Source organism: Cupressus sempervirens, chromosome 9 (assembly GCF_028749045.1).
Source record: "Cupressus sempervirens isolate cs-2001-9-10 chromosome 9, ASM2874904v1, whole genome shotgun sequence".
Lineage (NCBI taxonomy): Eukaryota > Viridiplantae > Streptophyta > Pinopsida > Cupressales > Cupressaceae > Cupressus > Cupressus sempervirens.
Genome location: NC_143126.1, coordinates 411,564,919 through 411,588,224, shown reverse-complemented (window position 1 = coordinate 411,588,224; position 23,306 = coordinate 411,564,919). Strand labels below are relative to the sequence as shown.

Sequence of the window (23,306 nt, the reverse complement as noted above, 5' to 3'; positions counted from 1 at the left end):
GATTAAATCCTCTAACAAGGTCGCACCTAACAGTGTGTTTTGTAACCTTTAACAAGGTTGGCTCCTAACAGGGCTCACTTCAGAAGAGTGAAAAACAGTAACTAGTTACATTGGTGGTTTTTCCCATAGTGGGTTTCCACGTTAAATCTGGTGTCTCTTGTCTCTTGTTTTTTGTGTTTTCAATTTAATTATATGAGTATCAGCAATGAGTATTTCCTTTGACATCTTAAGGGACTTGTGGAAAAAGTTTTTGTAGTAACTGATTCACCCCTCCCCTCTCAGTTACTCCATTCTCATTTCCAACAGTCAATAACTATTTTAAAAAGCAAAATGATAAAAAAAACCTATGAACAACAATAACCATCATCAAAAATAAAATCATAAAAAAGGTAACTCTAATGGTTCTAATTCTCATTATGCTTTTACTTGTAGCTATAATGTTTGTAGACCTTTAGAATGGATTGTTGACAGTGGTGCATAGCAACATGTCACTTCTCATAAAAAAAAATTGATTCTTTGCAACCTGCTATTGCTAATATTCCTATTTAGTTAGCTAATAATCAGTCTTGTAAATTTGAAGTTTTAGGTGATGTAACTATTCCTAATGGTAAACTGCATGATGTTTTGTATGTACTTAATCTGAAAACTAATATGCTTTCTGTTGCAAAGTTATGTCAGGACTATAAAGTTGAATTCTATAAAGATATGTGTTATGTGATTGATCCTGAAACTAAACAAGTGATTTCTCATGTTAAAATGGATAATGACAATTTATTTAAATTCCATGAATTTTCTAGTTCGCGATATTCTTTACATACTTCTATTGATTTCAATATATGGCATGAAAGACTTGGCCATTTAAATTTAGATTATATTACTTTAATGCAAAAAAGAAATATGGTTGATGGTTTGCCTCACATTATTCCTTCTAAGATTGCTTGCACTGGTTGTATGAGTGGTAAGATGCATAGGGAGCCCTTTCCAAGTGGTAAATCATGACAGGCAACTCATAAGTTGTACCTTGTCCATAGTGACCTTTTGGGCCCCATAGAGAATAACTCCATCCAAGGTTCTTGGTATGCACTTACCTTTGTTGATTATTTTTCTAGACAAACTTGGATCTATTTTTTGCATAGCAAGGATCAAGTTCTTGATATGTTCATTGAATTTTAGTTATATGTTGAAAGGCAATCTAGTTTTAAACTTAAAATTCTCAGAACTGATAATGGAAAGGAATATGTGAATAATGTTTTTCACTCTTATTTGAAATCATGTGGAATTAAACATGAGCTTACTATTCCTTATACACCACAACAAAACGGTGTGGTGGAAAGAAAGCATCAGACCATTGTTGAAATGGCTAGATGCATGTTACATGCTAAGAATTTGCATTATAAATTTTGGGTTGAAGCCATGTTTTGTGCAACTTATCTTCTTAATAGGACTCCTACCAAAGCTCTCAAGGATATTACTCTAGAAGAGGCTTGGTCTGGTAGGAAACCTAATTTACATCATTTGCAAATTTTTGAATCTATTGCTTATGTTCATAATCATAAACAAAAAAGGCATAAATTAGATGCTAAGTCTTCTCCTTATATTTTTGTTGGTTATGATGAAAACACTAAAGGTTATCGTGTTTATGATTCTACTACTAACAAAGTTCAAGTTGCAAGAGATGTTTGCATTGCAAAAAAAGGTGTCCATGATTGTTCTACTACACATGATGTAGAATTTAGCGGCACTAAAATTGTGCTAGTGGAGGACCAACCTCCTTCTCTTAACCCTACTCCTCTTCTTAACCCTACAACTCAAGCTCCACCTATTATTTCTGCTTCTACTAGTAATGATATTCAAATAGCTACTAATGATGCTTTTATTGATAATGATTCTTCCTCTAGTGATGATTCCATTACTACTAAATGTAAACCTAAATGGGCTCAAGGTTTAATTAATGAAAGTGATGACTATATTACTAAATTCAGTAGAATTAAAGCTAGAAAGATTAATTATTGCAATTATGCTTTGATGACTACTGTTATGAATTCTAATGATCCTAAGTCTTTTGATCAAGTTAACTCTCAACTTCATTGGCAAAAGGCCATTAAAGAGGAATATGACTCTTTAATTACTAATCAAACTTGGGACTTAGTCAACTTACCTCATGGAAAGAATATAGTTTCATGTAAATGGTTATACAAAACAAAATTGAATGCTAATAATGAAATTAGTAAATTTAAGGCTAGATTAGTTGCTGGAGGTTTTTCACAAGTAGAAGGATTAGATTATAATGAAACTTTTGCCCCTGTTGCTAAAATGCCTAATATCAAATTAGTTCTTGCTTTAGCCTCTAAAATGAATTGGCCCATTCACCAAATGGATGTTAAAAGTGCCTTCTTAAATGGTGATTTACATGAAGAAATCTATATGGCTCAACCTCTTGGATTTGTTAAGAAAGGTAGTGAAAATCTAGTTTGCAAATTAAAAAAATCTATTTATGGTCTCAAACAATCACCTAGAGAATGGTATTCTAAAATTAATTCATTCTTTATTTCTCAAGGCTTTTCTAGAAGTAAGAATGATCCTAACTTATATATTAAACATACTCAAGATGATATTATCATTGTTATTATTTATGTGGATGATCTAATTCTCACTTCGAGTTCAGATGCTTTGATTTTTATATTAAGTTTCAACTTAAACAAAAATTCCAAATGACTAATTTAGGTATTTTACATTACTTCTTAGGTATGCAAATTTGGCAAACTCCTAAGGGTATCTTTCTTTCTCAAAGCAAGTATGCTCATGACCTTTCAAAAAAATTTAAGATGAATGATTCTAACCATGTTTCAATTCCAGGTGAATTAGGAACTAAATTAATGGCTAATATGAATACTCCCTTTTTTTATGAAACTTTGTATAGGAAACTGGTAGGAAGTTTAAATTATTTAACTCTGACTAGACCTGATATTGGTTATAATGTTGGTTTAGTTTCTAGATTTATGTCTAAACCTCAACAAACACATTTTAAAATTGTTAAAAGAATCTTAAGGTACATTAAAGGAACTATTAATATGGGATTATTTTATGATGTCAATTCTACATTTATATTACAAGGCTATACTAATTCTGATTTAGGTGGAGATCCCAATGATGAAAAATCCACTTGTGGCTATTGTTTCTTTGTTGGTTCAAGTGCAATTTCTTGGAAATGTAAAAAAGAACACTCTATTTCTCTTTGCTCAACTGAAGCTAAATACAAAGGTTGTACTAATGCAGCTAAGGAAGCCTTATGGCTTAGAAGACTTCTTGAAGATTTGGGTCTACCTCAACAAGCACCTACCCCTATACATTGGGGCAATCAAAGTGACATTGCCTTGGCGAAGAATCCAATTTTTCATGCAAGGACCAAATATATTTCTCTTCAACATCACTTCATTCGAGAACAAGTTGAAGACAAGAAAGATACCCTCCTTTATTGTAAGGGTGAACATCAAGTGGTTGATATTTTGACAAAACCACTTTCTAAAGAGAGATTTCAATTCCATTGTAAAAATTTGGGTTTACAACCCTTTGATGTAAGCTCCCCAAGTAAAGATTAAGGGGGGGTGTTAGAAATATTAATCTTCCCTTGGATGTATTTAATTGGGATATTCCAAGGATCCCTTAATGTAGTTTTTCCTATTGTACACATGTGGAGGACATGTCATTTACTTGTCCTTTAGTCCACATGTGAGGACAACTCATTTTTATAATTCTTTTATTAAAGAATTTAGTTTATCCTCCTTAAGAGGATCTTTGACACTTTGCACACACCTATTATGAATGTGGCATTCATAGAAATGGGAGTTACACATGCGAACACATGCAACTCCTTTCTCATCTCTTTAAAAGAGATGCTCCTTTCTCTTTCTTCTCTACACATCATTTTGATGTTATTGTATTGAGCTATTTTGCTCCACCACTTTCTCTCTCTCTTCTCTAGGCATTTGCCTGCATTCATAATACTCACAAGGGGTTTTCTTTGCTTTCCCCTTTCAAATCCTTGTTTCCATTGTTGAACTATCTTGGTGTATGCTCTTGGATTTTGCTTATCTCATGGTAACATTATTTCACACTTAACTTACTTGGATTGTTTTTTTCCTTTGCTCTATCTTATCGTTTCTTACAATAACTTTGACCCAATTGACACTATTGAGAAATTTCTTTTTGAGTTGCACTGTAGGAGTCAAAGACTTGCTATGTTTCAAATTTGAGTTTATGACAAATTCGTTTGACTAGTTTTCAAATGCAATTTCTTAAGTTTTATTGGTAACTAAAAGTGCAAATTGATTGGTAGCCCTATTTGGGATGTTATAATTTTAAATCCATGATTGATGAAGAGAAATAGATTATACCATTGTATTCTATGCTAAAAATACTTCAAGTGTGCTAGTTTTCAAATCTTGACAAATTTTTTTGCACACTTTCCTAAGTCCATTATGTTTGCAAAAATCTCTCCTTTGACAGTTTGTTTAGTTTTGCAATTTCCAGTACCCAACTTTGAACACCTACCAAATGTGCCCAATTATTCATCACAAGCCTAAATCATAGACTTACACTATCCATGCGATAGTAAACTAATGCCCCAGATTTCAAACCCCCAAGTGACCATATGACCTATTTTCAAAAGCCAAAAGCAAATGCATTTTTATTGTTTTCAGACATTTTTTTATTGCAGTCAGTTTGAAGTAGGCAACTTTTATGGTCAATATATTTTGACCTGTTTCTCGTCATGAAGTATAAATTTACAGATTGAGAGAATGTGGACAAGAAAGTATGAATGCAAAGTTCAGGGCTTGGTTACTTGTTTTCATTAGTTTTTAAAGCCAATTATGAGGCCTCCTAATACAAAATTAAGGCAAGTAGCAAGGGTTCAAAAAATGATTTTTAATTGACCAATTAGTGATCAATAATGAATCCAATCAGTGAAATGAGTTGAAAGGATTGACTTGAGAATGTCAGGTGTTTGAGTTCAAAATATTTTTTAGTCGGACCCAATTTGGGGCCCGACTAATTCCATCATACTGATGAAAATGTGTGTGGATTGAAGATTAAAATGTAGATTATAATGATCTTAATCATTATGATATAACATTGGATTATTATAATGAATTTATATTCAAGTTCTTCCTTAAAGGATGACATGTTTTGATTTCCATTTGTGGGATGTGAGTTGGTTGTAAAAGGCAGCAATGTATCACCATGTTGTTATGGTGTCAATTGGGCATAATTTTGTGATAACTAATGTAGGTGCAATTTGTGAGGAAAATTGATCATGCCAACTAAATATTTTAAATAAAGTTCCTAGTGTGCTTTTGACTTCCTATGGGGAATTTGTACATGTTATTTATATAGTCCTATTGAAGGTCAGGGATAAGATTCGGGATTGGTTTCATGAATGCTAAAGATTGACAACTATCATTAAGCATAAGTAAATCCATTGTGGGAGTCTATTGAAGTAACCATATCTTCAATACATTTCACATGGAGGCATGAAGGTTAGGGCCTCATAATCAATTTGGATCAGGATGGTTGTCAATGCATGATGAATGACTTTTTGTGGTGATGAAAGAGCCTAAATCTCTCCTCAAAGCACAAATTTGAGACATGGTTATTGGAAGCCATACACACAATGAACATTCGAGGAGGAAATTCAAAGCATAGTGGATCCTTTTTCCATTGAATTTTCCCCCAATTTGTGCATGTAGATGGGAGGTTTTTGCAAGATTTTATTGAATTAAAGGTGTCATACTCTAAGTGGCACGAATCGGTAGAGGTACAAATAACAACTATATGGATGAAGGAGCTTGTTTGTTTCAGCACACAGATCATTTGTTTGAAGTATTTTTCCAATTGAGATTTGGAGATCATTTCTTACATGAGGCTAGAACACAGTGTATTGTTATTTCTCTAGGTAGTGTGAATGTTTGCACTGAAGGGGGAGTGTACTCAATCAAAGTGGAAGAGATGTTATAAGAGTGCAAATTGAATAAGTTCAAACAATGGAGAAGGGATGATATTGAACAAATCTGAATGAATATATTCCTAGGTTGGTCCAAAATTCATGCAACATGGTCTATACAAACTATTTCAATATGTCCCAATTTATTTTTAGTAGAGACCATTGTTCTGCAAAAGAAATCAAAAAATTAAGTGGGAAATAGCTAAGGGATCAACTATGCAGAAGAACTAGTTTGAAGGTGGATGGACACAAATGTTAAATGGAGATAGTGTTGTCATTGAATGCATTATTATGCTTATAAACAATCCAAAGGTGTAAATGGATTAAGCCCGTTGCTAGTCAAGTGGACTATCAAGAAGTCATTCACGTATTCTAGTATAGGGACACTAGAGGAAGCACACCCAATTTTCCAAATGTTTATGACCAATCATTTTGCAAGTTTTAATAGATATGAGAGCTACAATCTAAAGGTAAAGAAATGGTGGACTATTTGGGAAAGTAAATTAGAAAGCATTTATAAGGAAGTGTTAATTGTGCCTTGTAGAGTTATTGACAAGTTGTATATGGGATATTATCCCACATTGGTTCTGTGGGGACTATTCATCATGTTTTTATACTCCAACATATACTAAGGTAGTGCTTGAAAGGTGACAACCTTTTGAGACACGTTGTAGCTCACATGGTGGGTCTTGCAAGACCAATTTGATGTAGTTAGAGGATAATTTTGACAGACTACGTCATGATATGGATGACATGTGCAAACAGAGGCAGACAAATAGGAGAGTGCCACATGGCACAAATCAAGAGTCCATCACGAGATCTCTCCACTTAGCTCGTGGTCAGAAAATGAAGCAACTAACTCATGTGGTGGTTAAGTGGGCAACTAACACAACTTTGATAGCTAAACACATGGTTAAGAGAAGCATGCAGTGCAATTGTGAAATGGTTAGTCGCGAGATTGTCAGTTAATTTGATAGTTAGAAGTTAACGACCTTGACATCATGACTAACCACTAGCGATTAGTCATGACATCTCCATAGTTAAGATGCAGTTAAGGTTAGAGGTTGCAAAGTTGTGAAACGTTGACAAGTCACACGTGGGTCTTGCTTGTAGTGATGTGGTAGATGATAGGGATCTAGCGACCAATTAGGTGGTGACACATGGCACATAGGTGGTGGAGGTATCCAAAGGATATTGATGTGTTAGGTGACTGTGTAAAAATTGACCAATGAGGTACTACCACATGTCACATGTGGTCAAACAAGGTTTGACCTGGATGGAAAATAGAGGGAAAAATGAAAAGTTAATAAAAATAATTTTATTATTATTTTCTTGAATTTCAACATGCATGGCTTTTAAATTGAAATAGGTTTATATCATATAGTTTGAAGTTTAGCATAAGGTGAAAATATTTGCATGAAATCAATGTTTGTTAACCAATTTTGGACCTACAACTTCTTTCAGATGCCTTGGGCATGTATTTGAGGTCAATATAGGACTATTATATATAGCTAGAAAGGTCTTAATGTCTAATTTCTAGATCTGGCATCAGTTCTTCTATAGGTATCAGTAGGTAAGCATTATACTAGTTTTTTTATGAGGTGCTCCTTATTCAACTACATTCTGGTATGGGTAGTTTAGATTTAGTTTGTGGCCAAACAATTAGATGGGTATCCACCAAATTTGGAGAGGGTCTTAGTACTGATATTATTTGGTCTCCAAAGTAGTTAAGTGTGCATTTTGGCAACATTTTGATACCAAGTTTGATAGTTTATCAGAAAGGGGCTTTTCTCATCATTCTGAAAAAAGATATGTGTGAGTTTATTAGGCACAATGATGGGATTTGATTTGGTTTTTAGTTATAGAGAGAAGAAAGAGGCTTTGCAACAATAATGGATGAAGATTCAAGTGGAAAAGTGTCAATTCCATATCAGATCTAGGATTCCTTCCTTCTTCTATATCTTTCTTTCTTCTCTCATTGTATAGGGTTGGTTTCAGACTTTTGGACAAGTTCCATAGCTGTGATTCTATCATTCTTTCAACATTTTCTCTCTTGTGTGAACATCAATAATGAAGTATAGTGTATAGTTATGATCTATTTGGTGTTTAATGAGTCATTTCCATGCATCTTGAATGTACTTGTTTCAAAGGGATGAATATAAAAAACAAAAAATTACTTAGTTTCATTCTGATTCTTGTCTCTTATCTCTATTGTTTACAATAGTTTATGGTTTGTGATCAAAGATTATAGATCCAGTTGCAATTCATTTTGGGTTGTATGTTTTGATGTGTTTTTTCTTTGTTTCAAAGAATCATGTAAATGCTTGATACATCTTGACAAGGTTGTGAAATTCATGAGAAAGATATTTGATGAGTATAAGGTTTAGGTTGAACATAGATGTTTGATTTACAAAGTAAAAGGATAGATCACCAATACTTGATGTATGTTGTGATTTATGAAATACCTAATGGATAGGGCATTGATCAGTCATAGGATCTCCAAGTATATTTTTGTTGCATATTTGGGTTTTGTTAATATCAATCAATTAATCAAAATCATTTTCCCTTTCATGTTGTAGAGCTGAAAATGATACCCACACTTAACTTATGAATCTCATAGGTCATGTTACTAGCTATTTCATGTCTTTGTCATTACATGAGCATAGAAGGATTTTGGGTTTTAATCTTCTTAATACAGATTCAAATGTATGTTTTAAGGATTGGTACCATATGAATGACTATGAGATCTACTCACCTAGATTTTGCAGAGCCTAAAGAAGGAGGAGTTCAACCTTATAGTTGGTCTAGGTTCTAGACAAATTGTGTCCATCATAGGAGATAACTACCCTTATATGCAATCTTGTTTTGGCTACCTAGTAGTTGAATTCTCTGTTAAAGTAGGAGCCAACATTGTGAACACATGCAAATCTAAACCCTTCGAAACTTTTAACAATTTTTTTGATCTAGTTTTGAATTTTGCTCCCCAAACCCTGTGTGTGTAAAAATGAGCTTGAATTTCTTAATAAAGAGTTTAACTCTACCCAGGATTTGCAGTTTTTGAACATGCAAAGGTCTCTTCTTAAGATAAACTTTTATTATTTAATCCTTTCATTCACACTTAAAGAATTTTTTAATTAAAATATTCTTTTATTTTCTTTTCCTCCACTTCATTAATAAGTGCAAGCACTATTTAAAGTGTAGTTTATTATTTAAAGTAATAATAATTAAAGTTCATTATTTAAATGCAACTCTTATTGAATTATTATAAATATTAAATTAAATATTTATAATAAAATAATATTAAATCTTTAATCTTTTAATATTTAATTCTCTTTTTATCCAACTTCTTAAATTAGACTTTTAAATTAAATTGTTTAAATTGAAGCACATATTTAATTAATTTCTAATTAATTAAATATCATCATATTCTAATTTCTCTTTAACCAATTTTCTAAATTAGACTTCTAAATTAAGTCTTTTAAATTAAAGCAAATATTTAATTAGTTTTTAATTAAGTAAATATTCTCATATTTTAATCTTTTATTTTTAATCAAATAATATTTAATAATTCTCAATATTATATTATTAACCTAAATATTATAATTAAATCATTTACCAAATAAATCACATAGTCAAATCCACAAAAAAGTAACATTACCAAAATCAACCAAAACTCAAAAGTAAACAACACAAACAAAGATAAATCCATGGGTTTAAAATGTGTGGAAAGTCATATACATGCTCTCATTCTCAAGACAAATAATTAGGCTATGGCTGGGATTGGACCTAAACATTGTCTCCTCATTCTTATCATTAACTTATTAAGATGAAACACACTCATCCTAACAATTCAAGGAAGTCAATGTCTAGTACCTACAAATCTATACAAAATACGAGCATGTACATGTGCATATATATCTAAGCTAAACAAACAATGATGGGGAGTGGTACATCGTGTAGATCCCGACTAGTAGGTGACTACGACTCCCTCCCTCAACCATATCAGGCACGTCAAACATAAATATAAAATAAACACACACACACACACCATATACATGCAAGTATGAGGTAAGTATAATAGTAAATCCTAAATATAAATAATATCATATTCTAACCTGAATATCTCATCATCACGAGGACATAATAACCATCTTTCTAAGGCACACCATATGACATCATCATACAAGTAATTTCATTAACTAAGAGCAATTAAAACATCATCATTTCAAGTAGGAGATTGTTACAACCTAACATAATCAATTACTCAACATATCAAAGTATTGTATTTTAAATATCAAATAAGGTCTAACGCATCTATAGAAGAGTCATATAGAATTTTAACAACAAAGTCTACCATGATAGAAAAGGAGGGGTATTACATATAACTTATCTGCAAGTTTGGATTATATATAAATACATGTTCATGCAAAAAAACAATATTGCACATGTTGCCATCTATCTTTGATTTTGGGAGTTCTAAGCATTTTATCATATTTATTATGAAGTTGAGCCCATTAGTTATCCATGTTATGGGAATGGAATAGCCCCGCCAAGGAAAAAATACTACTTTGATGGCCTCTTTGATTTGCATTGAAATTATAATATACTTAACGTTAGATTTGGATATTTGGTTATTTGAACTACCCTCAATCTTCATTTGTTGTTCTCTTGTTTAAAATACATCAATACTTTATTGAGTACTTTTGGTCTGTGTTTGGTTGAAGTTTTGAATCCTTGAATAAATCTCAATAGTTGTATTGGCATGAGCTTATAATAATGATTTATATGAATCATCATGATATTAATTTTTTAATAGCGATATAGAAAAAAAAACATTAGAAGAGAAAAAAATTCTTAAAACTAATAAGAAAAAGAAAATAATATCCACATGGAAGTTTGTAAAAAAAATTGCTCATTAATTGCATTCAAATTGCAATTCAATTTTTTTTTCCTTGCTTAATTTCTCTAGAAGAAATTTATAGATTTGCAAATATTTTTTTGAATTTCCAACCTCATCAAAGAATGTTCTAACACGACTTTTTGCAATTTGTGGAATTTCCAATATTGTTTTCACAAATTTATTTCAATTTAACAATGTTTCTTAGAAAATTTGGATGCTTTTTCCACTTTTGTTACTATTTGAATTTCCTATTGAATTCATGTATCTTTCTTTTGTGCCTAGTTAGAAGTTCTACCTCTTTGAGCTCATATATAATTCTTGGTGCAAAATGTGAGGCCTTGCCTCAACCTATCGTAGCATAGTGATACATTACTATTATTTTGATACTCATGACTCGAGATGTTGAGACATTATCAAATGTTTTGAACATATTATATTATTTCATGTTGTGTGATGTTACTTTCAGATATTTGATGTTGTCATTTAATGTTTTATGTATATGTATGTTGATGAATTAAGTAAAATGTACGATTAACACATTGATTTTGGAATCGTTATGATTAAGGATATAAGTAGGATGAAAGAAACCCTGATTGATGTATGTTTCAATTTATGTGAATTTATGATATGTATATACATATGTGCATGTGATTTTATGGGACTACTGATGTGTGCAATGAGTGTGCAAGATATTTTAGCCGAGAAACCCGACGGAGGAAAAAAATTGATCCCTATGAGCTAATTGTGGAAACCTTGTTGTTCGTAATTAAATTAATTGTGAGATGTATGTATGTATTTTCCTATGATCAGTAAATGTTAATGTTTGTAACTATGTTCTTTTAGTATCGTTTGACACTCGTGAATTGTTTATGTTCTTCAGTGTGCTAGTTAGTGTTAGATGTGTAACCTTTGGACCTAAGTCAGATTAAGTTAGTGTCTTTTTGCTCATTTGGTTCTTAATCAAGTTTAGTCACCCTTAATCTAGGTTAGTGCTTAATCTACTGTTTTAGAGTTGTTAGATGGTCCTAATTATTTCCTAGCTTTTGTTTGGTTCCAAACCTATTCCTAAGGCTTTAAAACATGAAATATTTATACCCAAGGGGTATGATTATGGGTTGGGGGTCTTTTCCAACCCCTAAGCCCCTTTTGTTGACTTTTGAGGTCACTCAAAAAGTCTATTTTTTCCTTTGTGCGAAAATTGCAAGTGGTTACCATGAGTTGCATCACCTCACCTCCACTAAGTGGTTAACCATAGTATGGGTTGAGTTAGGAACTTCTAGCTTTGTAGGTGGATGGGAGAAGTTATTGCTCCTTTTGGTGGTTGAGTTTGAGGCTTATTTAGAGGCCCTTCTTGGAGTAGTTTAGGTTGTTACCCAATCTCTACATTTAGAGAGGCGTCTTGGAAGATTGAAGCAAGGAAGGGAAAAGCTCTACTCAAACTTGTTCATTTTCCATTACCTCTTTGTGAAGGTAGGAATTTTCATCTCCCTTGTTTAGATTTTCATGCTTGTTTCATGCTTTGCTATGGTGTTGTTAATTGGATGCTGGTATGTATGTTGGGTATGTTGGGAAGATTTGAAAACCATGTTTTTTTGAATGTTTTCCTTTCATTTTTATGTTTGCATTTTGAAGCTTTCTTGTATGGGTGTTTTGGTATTACTCACCCTTGGATAGGGTAGAAGTGACAAATTTTGGGAAAGGCCTTTTTTATTTGGACTCCAACCAGTGTAGAGTCTCTTATTAGGACGAGAAGAGGGAGAGAGGGTAGGGTGTTATGGGCCCCTACCTGTCAGCACAAACTTCGTATGAGTATGGCATGTTAAAATGGAAGAACGAAAGTTCTTGGTTTATAGCCCCGATTAGGCATCTATTTTGGTGTTGTGCTTGACTTCTCCTATTGGAAGAATCCACCTTTCCCTAGTTTTGATTCATTGTGAATCCTTTTGTGAAAACCTTGTATGAATATGCATGTTTGATTCGTCTCTTGGTCATGCTTGTTGACACCTGATTAGATTCTGTTCTCTCCACGGTTCTTAGAAAAGTGTTACAAAAATTGTTATGGAACCCTTGATGAGGGTCATGAAGGAAATTCAATTAAATTGTTGTGATTTTGAGATTGGAATCCTATTTAATTTTCTTTTCAAAACCTTGTTGTAATGGCAACGACGTCGAATTTTCTTCCTGGTTCTTTCCCGGATGAGCCTTTGAATTAGATTTGCTAATAAAAATGGTGATTGAATATAATTGCTTATCATGATATTTAATCGTAATTTTAAATTAGATGGATGCACATCAAAAATAGGATGAAATGGTGATGGTTTAATTAAGCAAAATTCTCAAGTTTCCTTACATGTTCAAAATGAAAATTAGGTTAAGGAAAGAAAAATAGTTATGATTGATAGTTCAATTCAAGTTGTTTAGGAGATAAATTAATCATGTATTATTGTGACACAATTATTAACTTCGTGTTTTAAAACTATTCAAATAATATACCCCTTAAAAAAAAATTGTGTTCTTGCCTCGTAGTTTGGGCATGACATTTTGGTATCAGAGCTCGTGCTTCAATACTAGGAACCTTAAACCATTGTGCTTCCTAACCTTAACTCAAACTTTTGATTGTGTAGATGCCTCCTGTTACTCGAAGCACCGACGAGGTAGAGGTCGTAGGGCAAGGGGTGGTAAAGCAGGACAAGAGGATGGACCACCTCCACCACCACCACCTCCACCTCCACCACCACTGAACCCGAACCAGGACATTATAGATGCACTTCAGACTTTGATTGGTGTAGTTCAACAGAGAGTAGTACCTATAGTTCAGCCAATTCAATAGATTCCAATAGTGGAAGCAGAGGGACCCGGAGGAGGCGGACCTAGAGTCAGAGAGAGAACTAGGAGTCCCCTACTGAGGCAGATAGAGGGTCAGGGTGAGCACAAGGAAGAGTCAATACACCAGAGAGGACCCCCACTTGACAGACCTCCTAGACATATAGGAGATGACATCAAGGAATTGATTCGACTTGGGCCACCATTATATACCGATTCCACTAAGGGGATAGTAGAAGAGGCATGGTTACAGAGCCTACAGCGGTGCTTTGGGTTATGCCCTTATGGGAGTAATCTAAAGGCACGCCTAGTAGTTCATCAGTTGAGAGGGGATGCCTCCAATTGGTGGCATTAGGAGGAGACCATAGGAGGAGTGAGGATGGATAGCCTCACATGGAAGTCTTTCTTAGAAAGATTCTGAGAGAGGTACTTGTCAGAGCATTTCTGATAGAAATAGATAGAGGAGTTTCATTCTCTTTATCAGAGAGGTCTTACAGTGGCTCAATACGAGAGCAAGTTTCTTGAGCTCCTTCCTTATGTGGAATACATGAAGGATGAGAAACTACGGGTGCATTGCTTTATCATGGGTCTGAATTTCTCACTTTAGGGCCCAGTTCGAATGGCCTTCCCTACCACCTTTAGACAAGTAGTGGAGATAGCACTAGTTGCTGAGGATACTCGAGGTAGGTAGGAGTCATGGGATCGATCTCAGAACCGAAACTCTTCCCAGCAAAAACCCCCCTGGAAAGGGAATCAGAACTATACAGTAGGGTCCTCTAAGGGCCAACAGTCTCAGTAGCCGAAACCCCAGCAGCAACAGTAGTAGAAACTTTCTTAGGTTTATCAGGGCTCAAAGCCCAAGCAGTGGCAGTCACAGGGTCCCAGGAAGGATCAAAAAGTACAAGCCCCACAATCACAGTCAATGAAGACTCAGTAGTCTTCTAGGGGTGGATACAGTGGATCTAGTAGGTCAGGAGGCCCACAACAGTCTAGATCATAAGGTGCACGATCTTATACTCGAAGACCATGCTACACTTGTGGTGGCATGGGTCATATAGCTAGGGAGTGTCTGCAGGGACAGGCATCCAGTGGTAAGAGTAGGGCTTTTTCAGAGCCGACAGTTGGTGACATGGGTAGATCCCACAAAGTCTTTGCAACGGTTGACAACCGCCAAGCTGAGCATCAGGCCACAGTTATCGAGGCTACAGGTATTATTCAGGGTCGTATGGTTGCAGTTTTATTTGATTCCGAAGCTATTGACTCTTTTATATCTCCATATGTGGTGGAGTGTTGCGAGCTAGTGGCAGTTAGACAGGATGTTAGTTGGGAAGTAGAGTTAGCCTCAGCAGCCAGAGTGTCAGCTAGTTTCATGGTGCGAAATTGTCAGATGCAGTTTGGAAGCATGTCCACTAGGACTTATCAACGCATTACCCCTCTAGGTTCTTATGATGTTGTTCTTGGTATGGATTGGCTTTATGCCCATAGCGCCAAGATAGATTGTCGAAAAAAGAGGGTGGAATGTGTGGATGATGATGGTATCTCTAGGGAGATTTTTGGAGTGAAGAGACCTGTGTCCCTTCGTATGATTTTCGCTATGCAGCTTAGACAGTGTATGCGAAAGGGTTGTCAGTTGTTCACTATCACCATTAGTGACAAAGAGAAAGATTCAGAGGGGGAGCCATCCCTCGATGATTTTCTAATCCTGTAGGAGTTTGTAGATGTGTTTCCTTCAGAGCTTCCTGGTATGCCTCCACCTCGAGCAGTGGATTTCCACATAGACCTTGTGCTAGGAGCCGAGCCAGTTTCGAGAACACCATACAGGATGACTACTCATGAGCTTAGTGACCTAAAGGCTCAGTTGGAGGAACTCTTAGAGAAGGGGCATATTCGACCTAGTGTATCACCTTGGGATGCACCAGTGATCTTCGTCAAGAAGAAGGACGGATCACTTAGGTTGTGTATTGATTATCGGCAATTGAACAAAGTGACCATCAAGAACCGATATCCTCTTCCTAGAGTCGATGATCTCTTTGACCAGTTGCAGGGTGCCTGAGTATTTTCAAAGATTGATCTGAAGTCAGGTTATCATCAGTTGCAGATTATGGATAGTGATAAACCCAAGACTGCTTTTCATACTAGGTATGGTCACTACGAGTTCACCGTGGTACCATTTGGCCTCACAAATGCTCCAGCTGTATTCATGAGCCTTATGAATGGAGTATTCCATACCTTTTTGGATAAGTTTGTGGTTTTTTTTTTTTGATGACATTCTGATTTATTCTCATGATGAGAAAGAGCATGAAGAGCACCTGAGGCGGGTATTGCAGAAGTTGAGAGAGAATCAGTTGTTTGGAAGCCTGTCAAAGTGTGCATTCTTCAGACCCGAGATACATTATTTGGGTCATGTCATATCAGGTGATGGAGTCTCAATAGACCCATCAAAGATTAGGGTCATCATGGATTGGCCAGCACCCACCAGTGTTACTGAAGTAAGGAGTTTTATGGGGCTAGCAGGATATTATCAACGATTCATATCAGGATTCTCTAGATTGGCACACCCCATCACATCTCTTCAGAAAAAGGGAAAGAAGTACAAGTGGATAGAGAAGTGTGGTAGAGCTTTTCAAGAGCTCAAGAGAGCTCTCACGAGTGCACTAATTCTTGTAGTACCAGATCCTATTGCAAATTTTATGGTGTGCACCGATGCATCTTTAGATGGTTTAAGGGTAGTCCTTATGCAAGATGGACGGCCTATTTCCTTTGAATCTAGGAAGTTGAAGACTCATGAACTCAATTATCATACTCATGACCTAGAACTTGCGGCAGTAGTTCATGCCTTGGTGAGATGGCAACACTTCCTTCTGGGTCATAGATTTGAGCTTCATTTCGATCACTAGAGCTTGTAGTACATATTTTCTCAGTCGAACCTTAATGCTAGGCAAAGAAGGTGGATGGAGTTTTTGTGTGAGTACGATTTTGATGTTCATTACATCAAAGAAAAGGGGAATGTGGTTGCAGATGCCTTAAGTAGAAGGCGCCATGAGCTTTCATCTATGACTACTTGCATTGACTTGAGAGAGCAGATCTTATAGCACTTACCAGCTAATGAGCTTTATGCAGAAGTGAGTCAGTCAGTACATTCTTAGAGACCCTTGGAAGGGAAGTATTCAGAGTATTCCTTGGAGTTTGATGGACTTTTGCATCGTAGGGGACGTATGTATGTACCTTCCATTGGGGGTTTGCACGAGCTCATTGTACTTGAGGCTCATAGAGCACCTTATGCAGTGCACCTCGGTGTTAAGAAGTTGCATGCAGAATTGAGGCAGTTGTATCACTAGCCAGGCATGAGAGTGTAGATTGCTAGCATAGTTCCGAGATGCCAAGAGTGTCAGAGGGTGAAGGCGGAGCACTGTCATCTTGGTGGGCTTCTTCAGCTGCATGAGATTGTAGAGTGGAAATGGGATACTATATCTATGGATTTCATTGTTGGTCTTCCTATGTCATCTCGCCGCCATGATGCCTTTTTTATGATAGTTGACACATTGACCAAGGTTGCCCATTTCTCACCCGTGCATACTACATACACAGCATGAGACATAGCTCAGGTGTTCTTGCGAGACATTGTCTGACTTCATGGTGTTCCCCATAAGATCATCTCCGATAGAGACTCATTGTTCACTTCTTCATTTTGGAGAGAGTTGCAAGTAGCTTTGGGCACTAGGCTCAATTTTAGTACAGTGTACCATCCTCAGACCGATGGCCAGACTGAGCAAGTGAATCAGGTTTTAGAGTACATGTTATGTATGTACGTGATGGACCATCAGGTCAAATGGGAGGAATACCTACATCTTGTCGAATTTTCCTATAACAATGGGCACCATTCTTCCATAAATATGCCGCCTTATGAGGCCTTGTACGGAAGACCGTGCAAGACGCCCTTGAGTTGGGACAGGATTGAGGATCGAGTATCTATTGGTCCCCAGTTAGTCAAGGAGATGAAGCAGCAGGTGACCCTAATTAGACAGCGCCTGAGAGAGGCATAGGATAGGCAGAAGAAGTATGCTGATGCGAAGAGGACAGATCGAGAGTATTAGGTTGGTGATAGAGTGTTCTTGAGGGTGCGACTGCACAAGAGTCTGATTCGATTCGAAAAGAGCTCTAAGTTGGCACCAAGGTTTGTTGGACCATTCGAGATCCTAGAGAGGATAGGACTTGTTGCATATCGTTTAGCTTTGCCACCTAGCCTGTCATGCATCCACGATGTGTTTCACATTTCAGTACTTAGAGGATATATTTATGATGAGTCTCATATTATAGATTGGGATGCTTTACAGGTGGAGTCGGATGAACAGCTAGCACTAGAGCCTATCCGTATTATTGCCCGACGGACCCTAGCACTTCGAGGCCAAGAGCTGGACCAGGTTAGGGTCTAGTGGGATTGTTACGATGAGGTCATGGCTTCATGGGAGGATGCATCGCAAATGCGATCTTAGTACCCTTATCTTTTTGATGAACTCCAAGAGGAAGTTCATGCCTAGTGGGGGAGGATGTGAGGCCTCACCCTGACCCATCGTAGCATAGTGATACATTACTATTATTTTGATACTCACGATTCGAGAGGTTGAGACATTATCAGATGCTTTGAACATATTATATTATTTCATGTTGTGTGATGTTATTTTTAGATATTTGATGTTGTCATTTAATGTTGTATGTATATGTATGTTGATGAATTAAGTAAAATGTACAATTAACACATTGATTTTGGAATCGTTATGATTAAGGATATAAGTAGGATGAAAGAAATCCTGATTGATGTATGTTTCAATTTATGTGAATTTATGATACGTATATACATATGTGCATGTGATTTTATGGGACTACTGATGTGTGCAATGAGTGTGCAGGATATTTTAGCCAAGAAACTCGACAGAGGAACAAAACTGATCCCTATGTGCTAATTGTGGAAACCTTGTTGTTCGTAATTAAATTAATTGTGAGATGTATGTATGTATTTTTCTGTGATCAGTAAATGTTAATGTTTGTAATTATGTTCTTTTAGTGTCGCTTGACACTCGTGAATTGTTTATATTCTTCAACGTGCTAGTTAGGGTTAGATGTGTAACCTTTGGACCTAAGTCAGATTAAGTTAGTGTATTTTTGCTAATTTGGTTCTTAATCGAGTTTAGTCACCCTTAATCTAGGTTAGTGTTTAATCTGCAGTTTTAGAGTTGTTAGATGGTCCTAATTATTTCCTAGCTTTTGTTTGGTTCCAAACCTATTCCTAAGGCTTAAAAACATGAAATATTTATACCCAAGGGGTATGGGTATGGGTTGAGGGTCTTTTCCAACTCCTAAGCCCCTTTTGTTGACTTTTGAGGTCACTCAAAAAGTCTATTTTTGCCTTTGTGCGAAAATTGCAAGTGGTTACGATGAGTTGCATCACCTCACCTCCGCTAAGTGGTTAACCATAGTATTGGTTGAGTTAGGAACTTCTAGATTTGTAGGTAGGTGGGAGAAGTTATTGCTCTTTTTGGTGGTTGAGTTTGAAGCTTATTTAGAGGCTCTTCTTGGAGTAGTTTAGGTTGTTACCCAATCTCTACATTTAGAGAGGAGTCTTGGAAGATTGAAGCAAGGAAGGGAAAAGCTCTACTCAAACTTGTTCATTTGCCATTACCTCTTTGTGAAGGTAGAAATTTTCATCTCCCTTGTTTAAATTTTCATGCTTGTTTCATGCTTTGCTATGGTGTTGTTAATTGGATGCTTGTATGTATGTTGGGTATGTTGGGAAGATTTGAAAACCATGTTTTTTTGAATGTTTTCCTTTCATGTTTATGTTTGCATTTTGAAGCTTTCTTGTATGGGTGTTTTAGTATTACTCACCCTTGGATAGGGCAAAAGTGACCAATTTTGGGAAAGGTCTTTTTAGTTGGACTCCAACCAATGTAGAGTCTCTTCTCAGGATGAGAAGAGGGAGAGAGGGTAGGGTGTTATGGGCCCCTACCTGTCAGCACAAACCTCGTATGAGTATGGCATGTTTAAATGGAAGAACTAAAGTTCTTAGTTTATAGTCCCGATTGGGCATCTATTTTGTTGTTGTACTCAACTTTTCCTGTTGGAAGAATCCACCTTTCCCTAGTTTTGATTCATTGTGAATCCTTTTGTGAAAACCTTGTATGAATATGCATGTTTGATTCGTCTCTTGGTCATGCTTGTTAACACCTGATTAGATTCTGTTCTCTCCATAGTTCTTAGAAAAGTGTTGCAGAAATTGTTATGGAACCCTTGATGAGAGTCATGAAAGAAATTCAATTAAATTGTTGTAATTTTGGGATTGGAATCCTATGTAATTTGCTTTTCAAAACCTTGTTGTAATGGCAACGACGCTGAGTTTTCTTCTTGGTTCTTTCCTGGCTAAGGCTTTGAATCAAATTTGCCAATAAAAATGGTGATTGAGTATAATTGTTTATCATGAGATTTAATCATAATTTTAAATTAGATGGATGCATATCAAAAATAGGATGAAATGATAATGGTTTAATTAAGCAAAATTCTCAAGTTTCCTTGCATGTTTAAAATGAAAATTAAGTTAAGAAAAGAAAAATGGTTATGATTGATAGTTCAATGCAAGTTATTTAGGAGATAAATTAATCATGTATTATTGTGACACAATTATTAACTTCATGTTTTAAAACTATTCAAATAATATACCCCTTTAAAAAAAAATTGTGTTCTTGCCTCGTAGTTTGGGCATGACACAAAATTTATGAATGTGACTACTTTAATTACAAATACAACTTCACTTTCACATAATACAACAAAAGATAGTTTTAGCATTAGTATTACAACAAGATGAAAGATTCAACCTACAATACTGTATGGTATATGCTTTAATTAGCGTATACATTGCACTTTGTTGGTGCAAGTCCTAGTTATATTTAATACGAATAAAAAATATTTTATTTATTACAACAATATTTATCACAAGGTCGTATATTTTATTAAAAATTAATTAATTAAATTAAATAAATAAACAAAAAAATAAGTTTACAGTGAAGATAACAACTATAAACTTTTTAATATATAAATTAAAAATATAACTTCTTCACTTTTAAAAATGCTCTTTTTAAAAAGAGGAAATGTCATTTCCTCAAAGTTGGGCTTGTCCACCGCCATTAGAGAAGAGCATGGAGAGTGCTGATTAATATGAACTCGTTCATTTGAAACTGTATAAGCAGCTTTTTAATGTATAATATAGGGCGTATATTCAACCTGGTACATAACCAACTAAAACAGGAAAAGGCCATTATTCCTCAAGTCTCTACAACTACGTACAGATGTATTGTTATTATTATTATTTATTTAGATATTGCTGAAGGGAAAACTATGGAAAACTGTATCAGCTTGTTATTTCTCTCTCATCTATTCGGAAAACCCTAATCATGTGTTATTATTTTCATCCTCAATCTCCATATGTATAGATCGTATATATACATGATCTCCTCAGAACAGACTCGCGCATCTACTGTTGTTGCAAGGCATTTTTGTTGACAACTATAACAGGACAACTGGCATTCCGAGAGCAGTAGTCACTCACAGATCCCTTTATTGCTCTGCAAAATGTAATGAATCAATCATCAGTCAATTCGTCAAGAGAAAAATTAATATGTCTTGAAACCAGCAAAGACAATTAAAGACATAAAAACAAAATTTCTGAACTTCATAACAGGCTTCAATTTTTTTGGGATCAGATGTGAGCTTATTTGTATCATTAATGTCTGAGGTTGATCAACCATTAAGATGAGCAAGCTAAAAAGAGTTTTCAAAACTAGCTCCATCAGCTGTAGAATGAGGGTGATGCAAGAGACAACAATGCCTTACCCATTCTGAATCTAAACCCTACCAAATACCATTATGAATTTAAACAAACCCATACTCATCCTAATTTTGAGTCATGAAATGCCATCAAAAATGTCCCTGAAAGACAAAAGCTCAGTATAATTAAACCAAAAACCTTTTATTTTTAGATTAGAATTTGTGAACTTTCTCCTTAACCAACATTTGGAATCATAGGCAAGCCAAAACCGATTTCTATAATTCCAGCTATTATGACCTGAAGTCAAAATAAGATAGAAAGAGCAGCAGCATTCTGTTCTGTGCTTTAGCAGATCACAGAAAATAACCTCATCAATGCAAGAACATGTCATAACAATACACCATCAGGGCTGCCAGTACCCAAATCCTACCAAATATTTCAATGGATCCAGGCAAATCCCTACCCATCCTCACGATGGATTATAAAATGCCATCATAAATGCTGATGGAGAAAAGAAAGCAAGCTCTCACAATCTCATCTCAAAACCATTCAATCTCATGCAATCTAATCTAAAAACCATCCAGACACAGCCTAATCTACAAACCATTCAAGCTCACACTATCTAATCTAAAATCCATTCAAACATGACAAAAAGGCATTTCATTGACATTACCCTGGTAAAATTCCATGAAATAATCAATAGACAACTGATCAGCAAAATATCTTAAATAAGCATTGAGATGCCCTTTTTTTCTCATATTACCTCATGAAAGGTCCATAGCCATGGGTACCCACAACAATAAAATGTGCCCCCAACTTCTTAGCGGCTTCGCAGATCCTCTCTTTAGGGTTTCCAGTCACAACACGGGTTTCTGCCTTCACATTGTAACGCTTGCACACATCCAGAGCTCGCTTCAGTACCTTCTGTGTAGTCTTCGCTTCAGCACTTTCCATAAGATGAAGCACATGGTTACTCATTATATAGGCTGCACAATACAAAAAACAGTAACACACAGTCAATATTTACAGAAGCTTCGAATTGTCTAATGGAATTCAAAGGGCAAGGGAAGTGTAGGGCACAATTCAAAAAATACAAAAAAATCAAAAGACAAATAATCAAGTGTAAGACAAAAAAAAGGGGGAAAAAATTAGGGATCTATTTGTGCCCTGTTCTTACCAGGGCCAGAGGAAGCACAAACAGGGGGTTGAACATGGAGGAGGATGAATTTATAATTTTGACGAATGTTTGTGTGGGGAGCCAAGAGATTCTTGCAAGCCCATTCACATGCATGTATGCTCTCCGTGCTCTCATCTACTGCAACCAAAATATTCACCCTTTTCACCGGCACAACTTCTTCTTCCTCTTCTTCTTCCATATGCACATGTTCTTCTTGTATTTGGCTTGACATTGTAATAGGCACAATCGATCTACGATTCTTCTTCTCAGCCTCTTCGGTAATTTGAGACGGGAATGGACTTATATAGAGTAATTAAGCTGCAGATATGACCTGAGAACTACCAATCAAAACCAGACGAGAATGGCAGATGGGATTCTAAATATTGGGTCCTTCCTTGAAATCAATATCTTATTGGGAGTTGCTTATCTCTAATCTACATTCATCTAGAGCTACTAAGATTTCCTACGACAAAGTTGGAGGGCTTTGCTACAAGCTTCCAAAAAGAAATATCTATCATAAGAAAAGGACTGCCACTATCCCTCAAAGGACTCAAGGATGGCAGGTGGCAGTTGAATGATTTGATTTCAA

General features: G+C 35.6%; 1 protein-coding gene across 1 annotated transcript; it reads right to left on the bottom strand.

Moving 5' to 3' along the window:
- Nucleotides 1–20,783: 20,783 nt before the first annotated feature.
- Nucleotides 20,784–22,993, bottom strand: LOC149539042 (universal stress protein A-like protein). Its single transcript, XM_089800397.1, has 3 exons — nucleotides 22,718–22,993; nucleotides 22,304–22,526; nucleotides 20,784–21,337 (listed from the first exon to the last, which is right to left on the bottom strand). The coding sequence occupies exons 1-3, from the start codon at nucleotides 22,947–22,949 to the stop codon at nucleotides 21,247–21,249; spliced, it is 546 nt and encodes a 181-aa protein (XP_089656523.1). The 5' UTR covers nucleotides 22,950–22,993; the 3' UTR covers nucleotides 20,784–21,246.
- Nucleotides 22,994–23,306: the final 313 nt, after the last annotated feature.

Excerpts from the sequence above, each read along its gene's own strand:
- LOC149539042 (XM_089800397.1), bottom strand. The coding sequence starts at position 22,949 with ATGTCAAGCCAAATACAAGAAGAACATGTGCATATGGAAGAAGAAGAG. Across the intron at positions 22,527-22,717 it reads TTGTGCTTCCTCTGGCCCTG|CCTATATAATGAGTAACCAT; the intron begins GTAAGAACAGGG and ends TGTATTGTGCAG. Across the intron at positions 21,338-22,303 it reads GGCTATGGACCTTTCATGAG|AGCAATAAAGGGATCTGTGA; the intron begins GTAATATGAGAA and ends TACATTTTGCAG.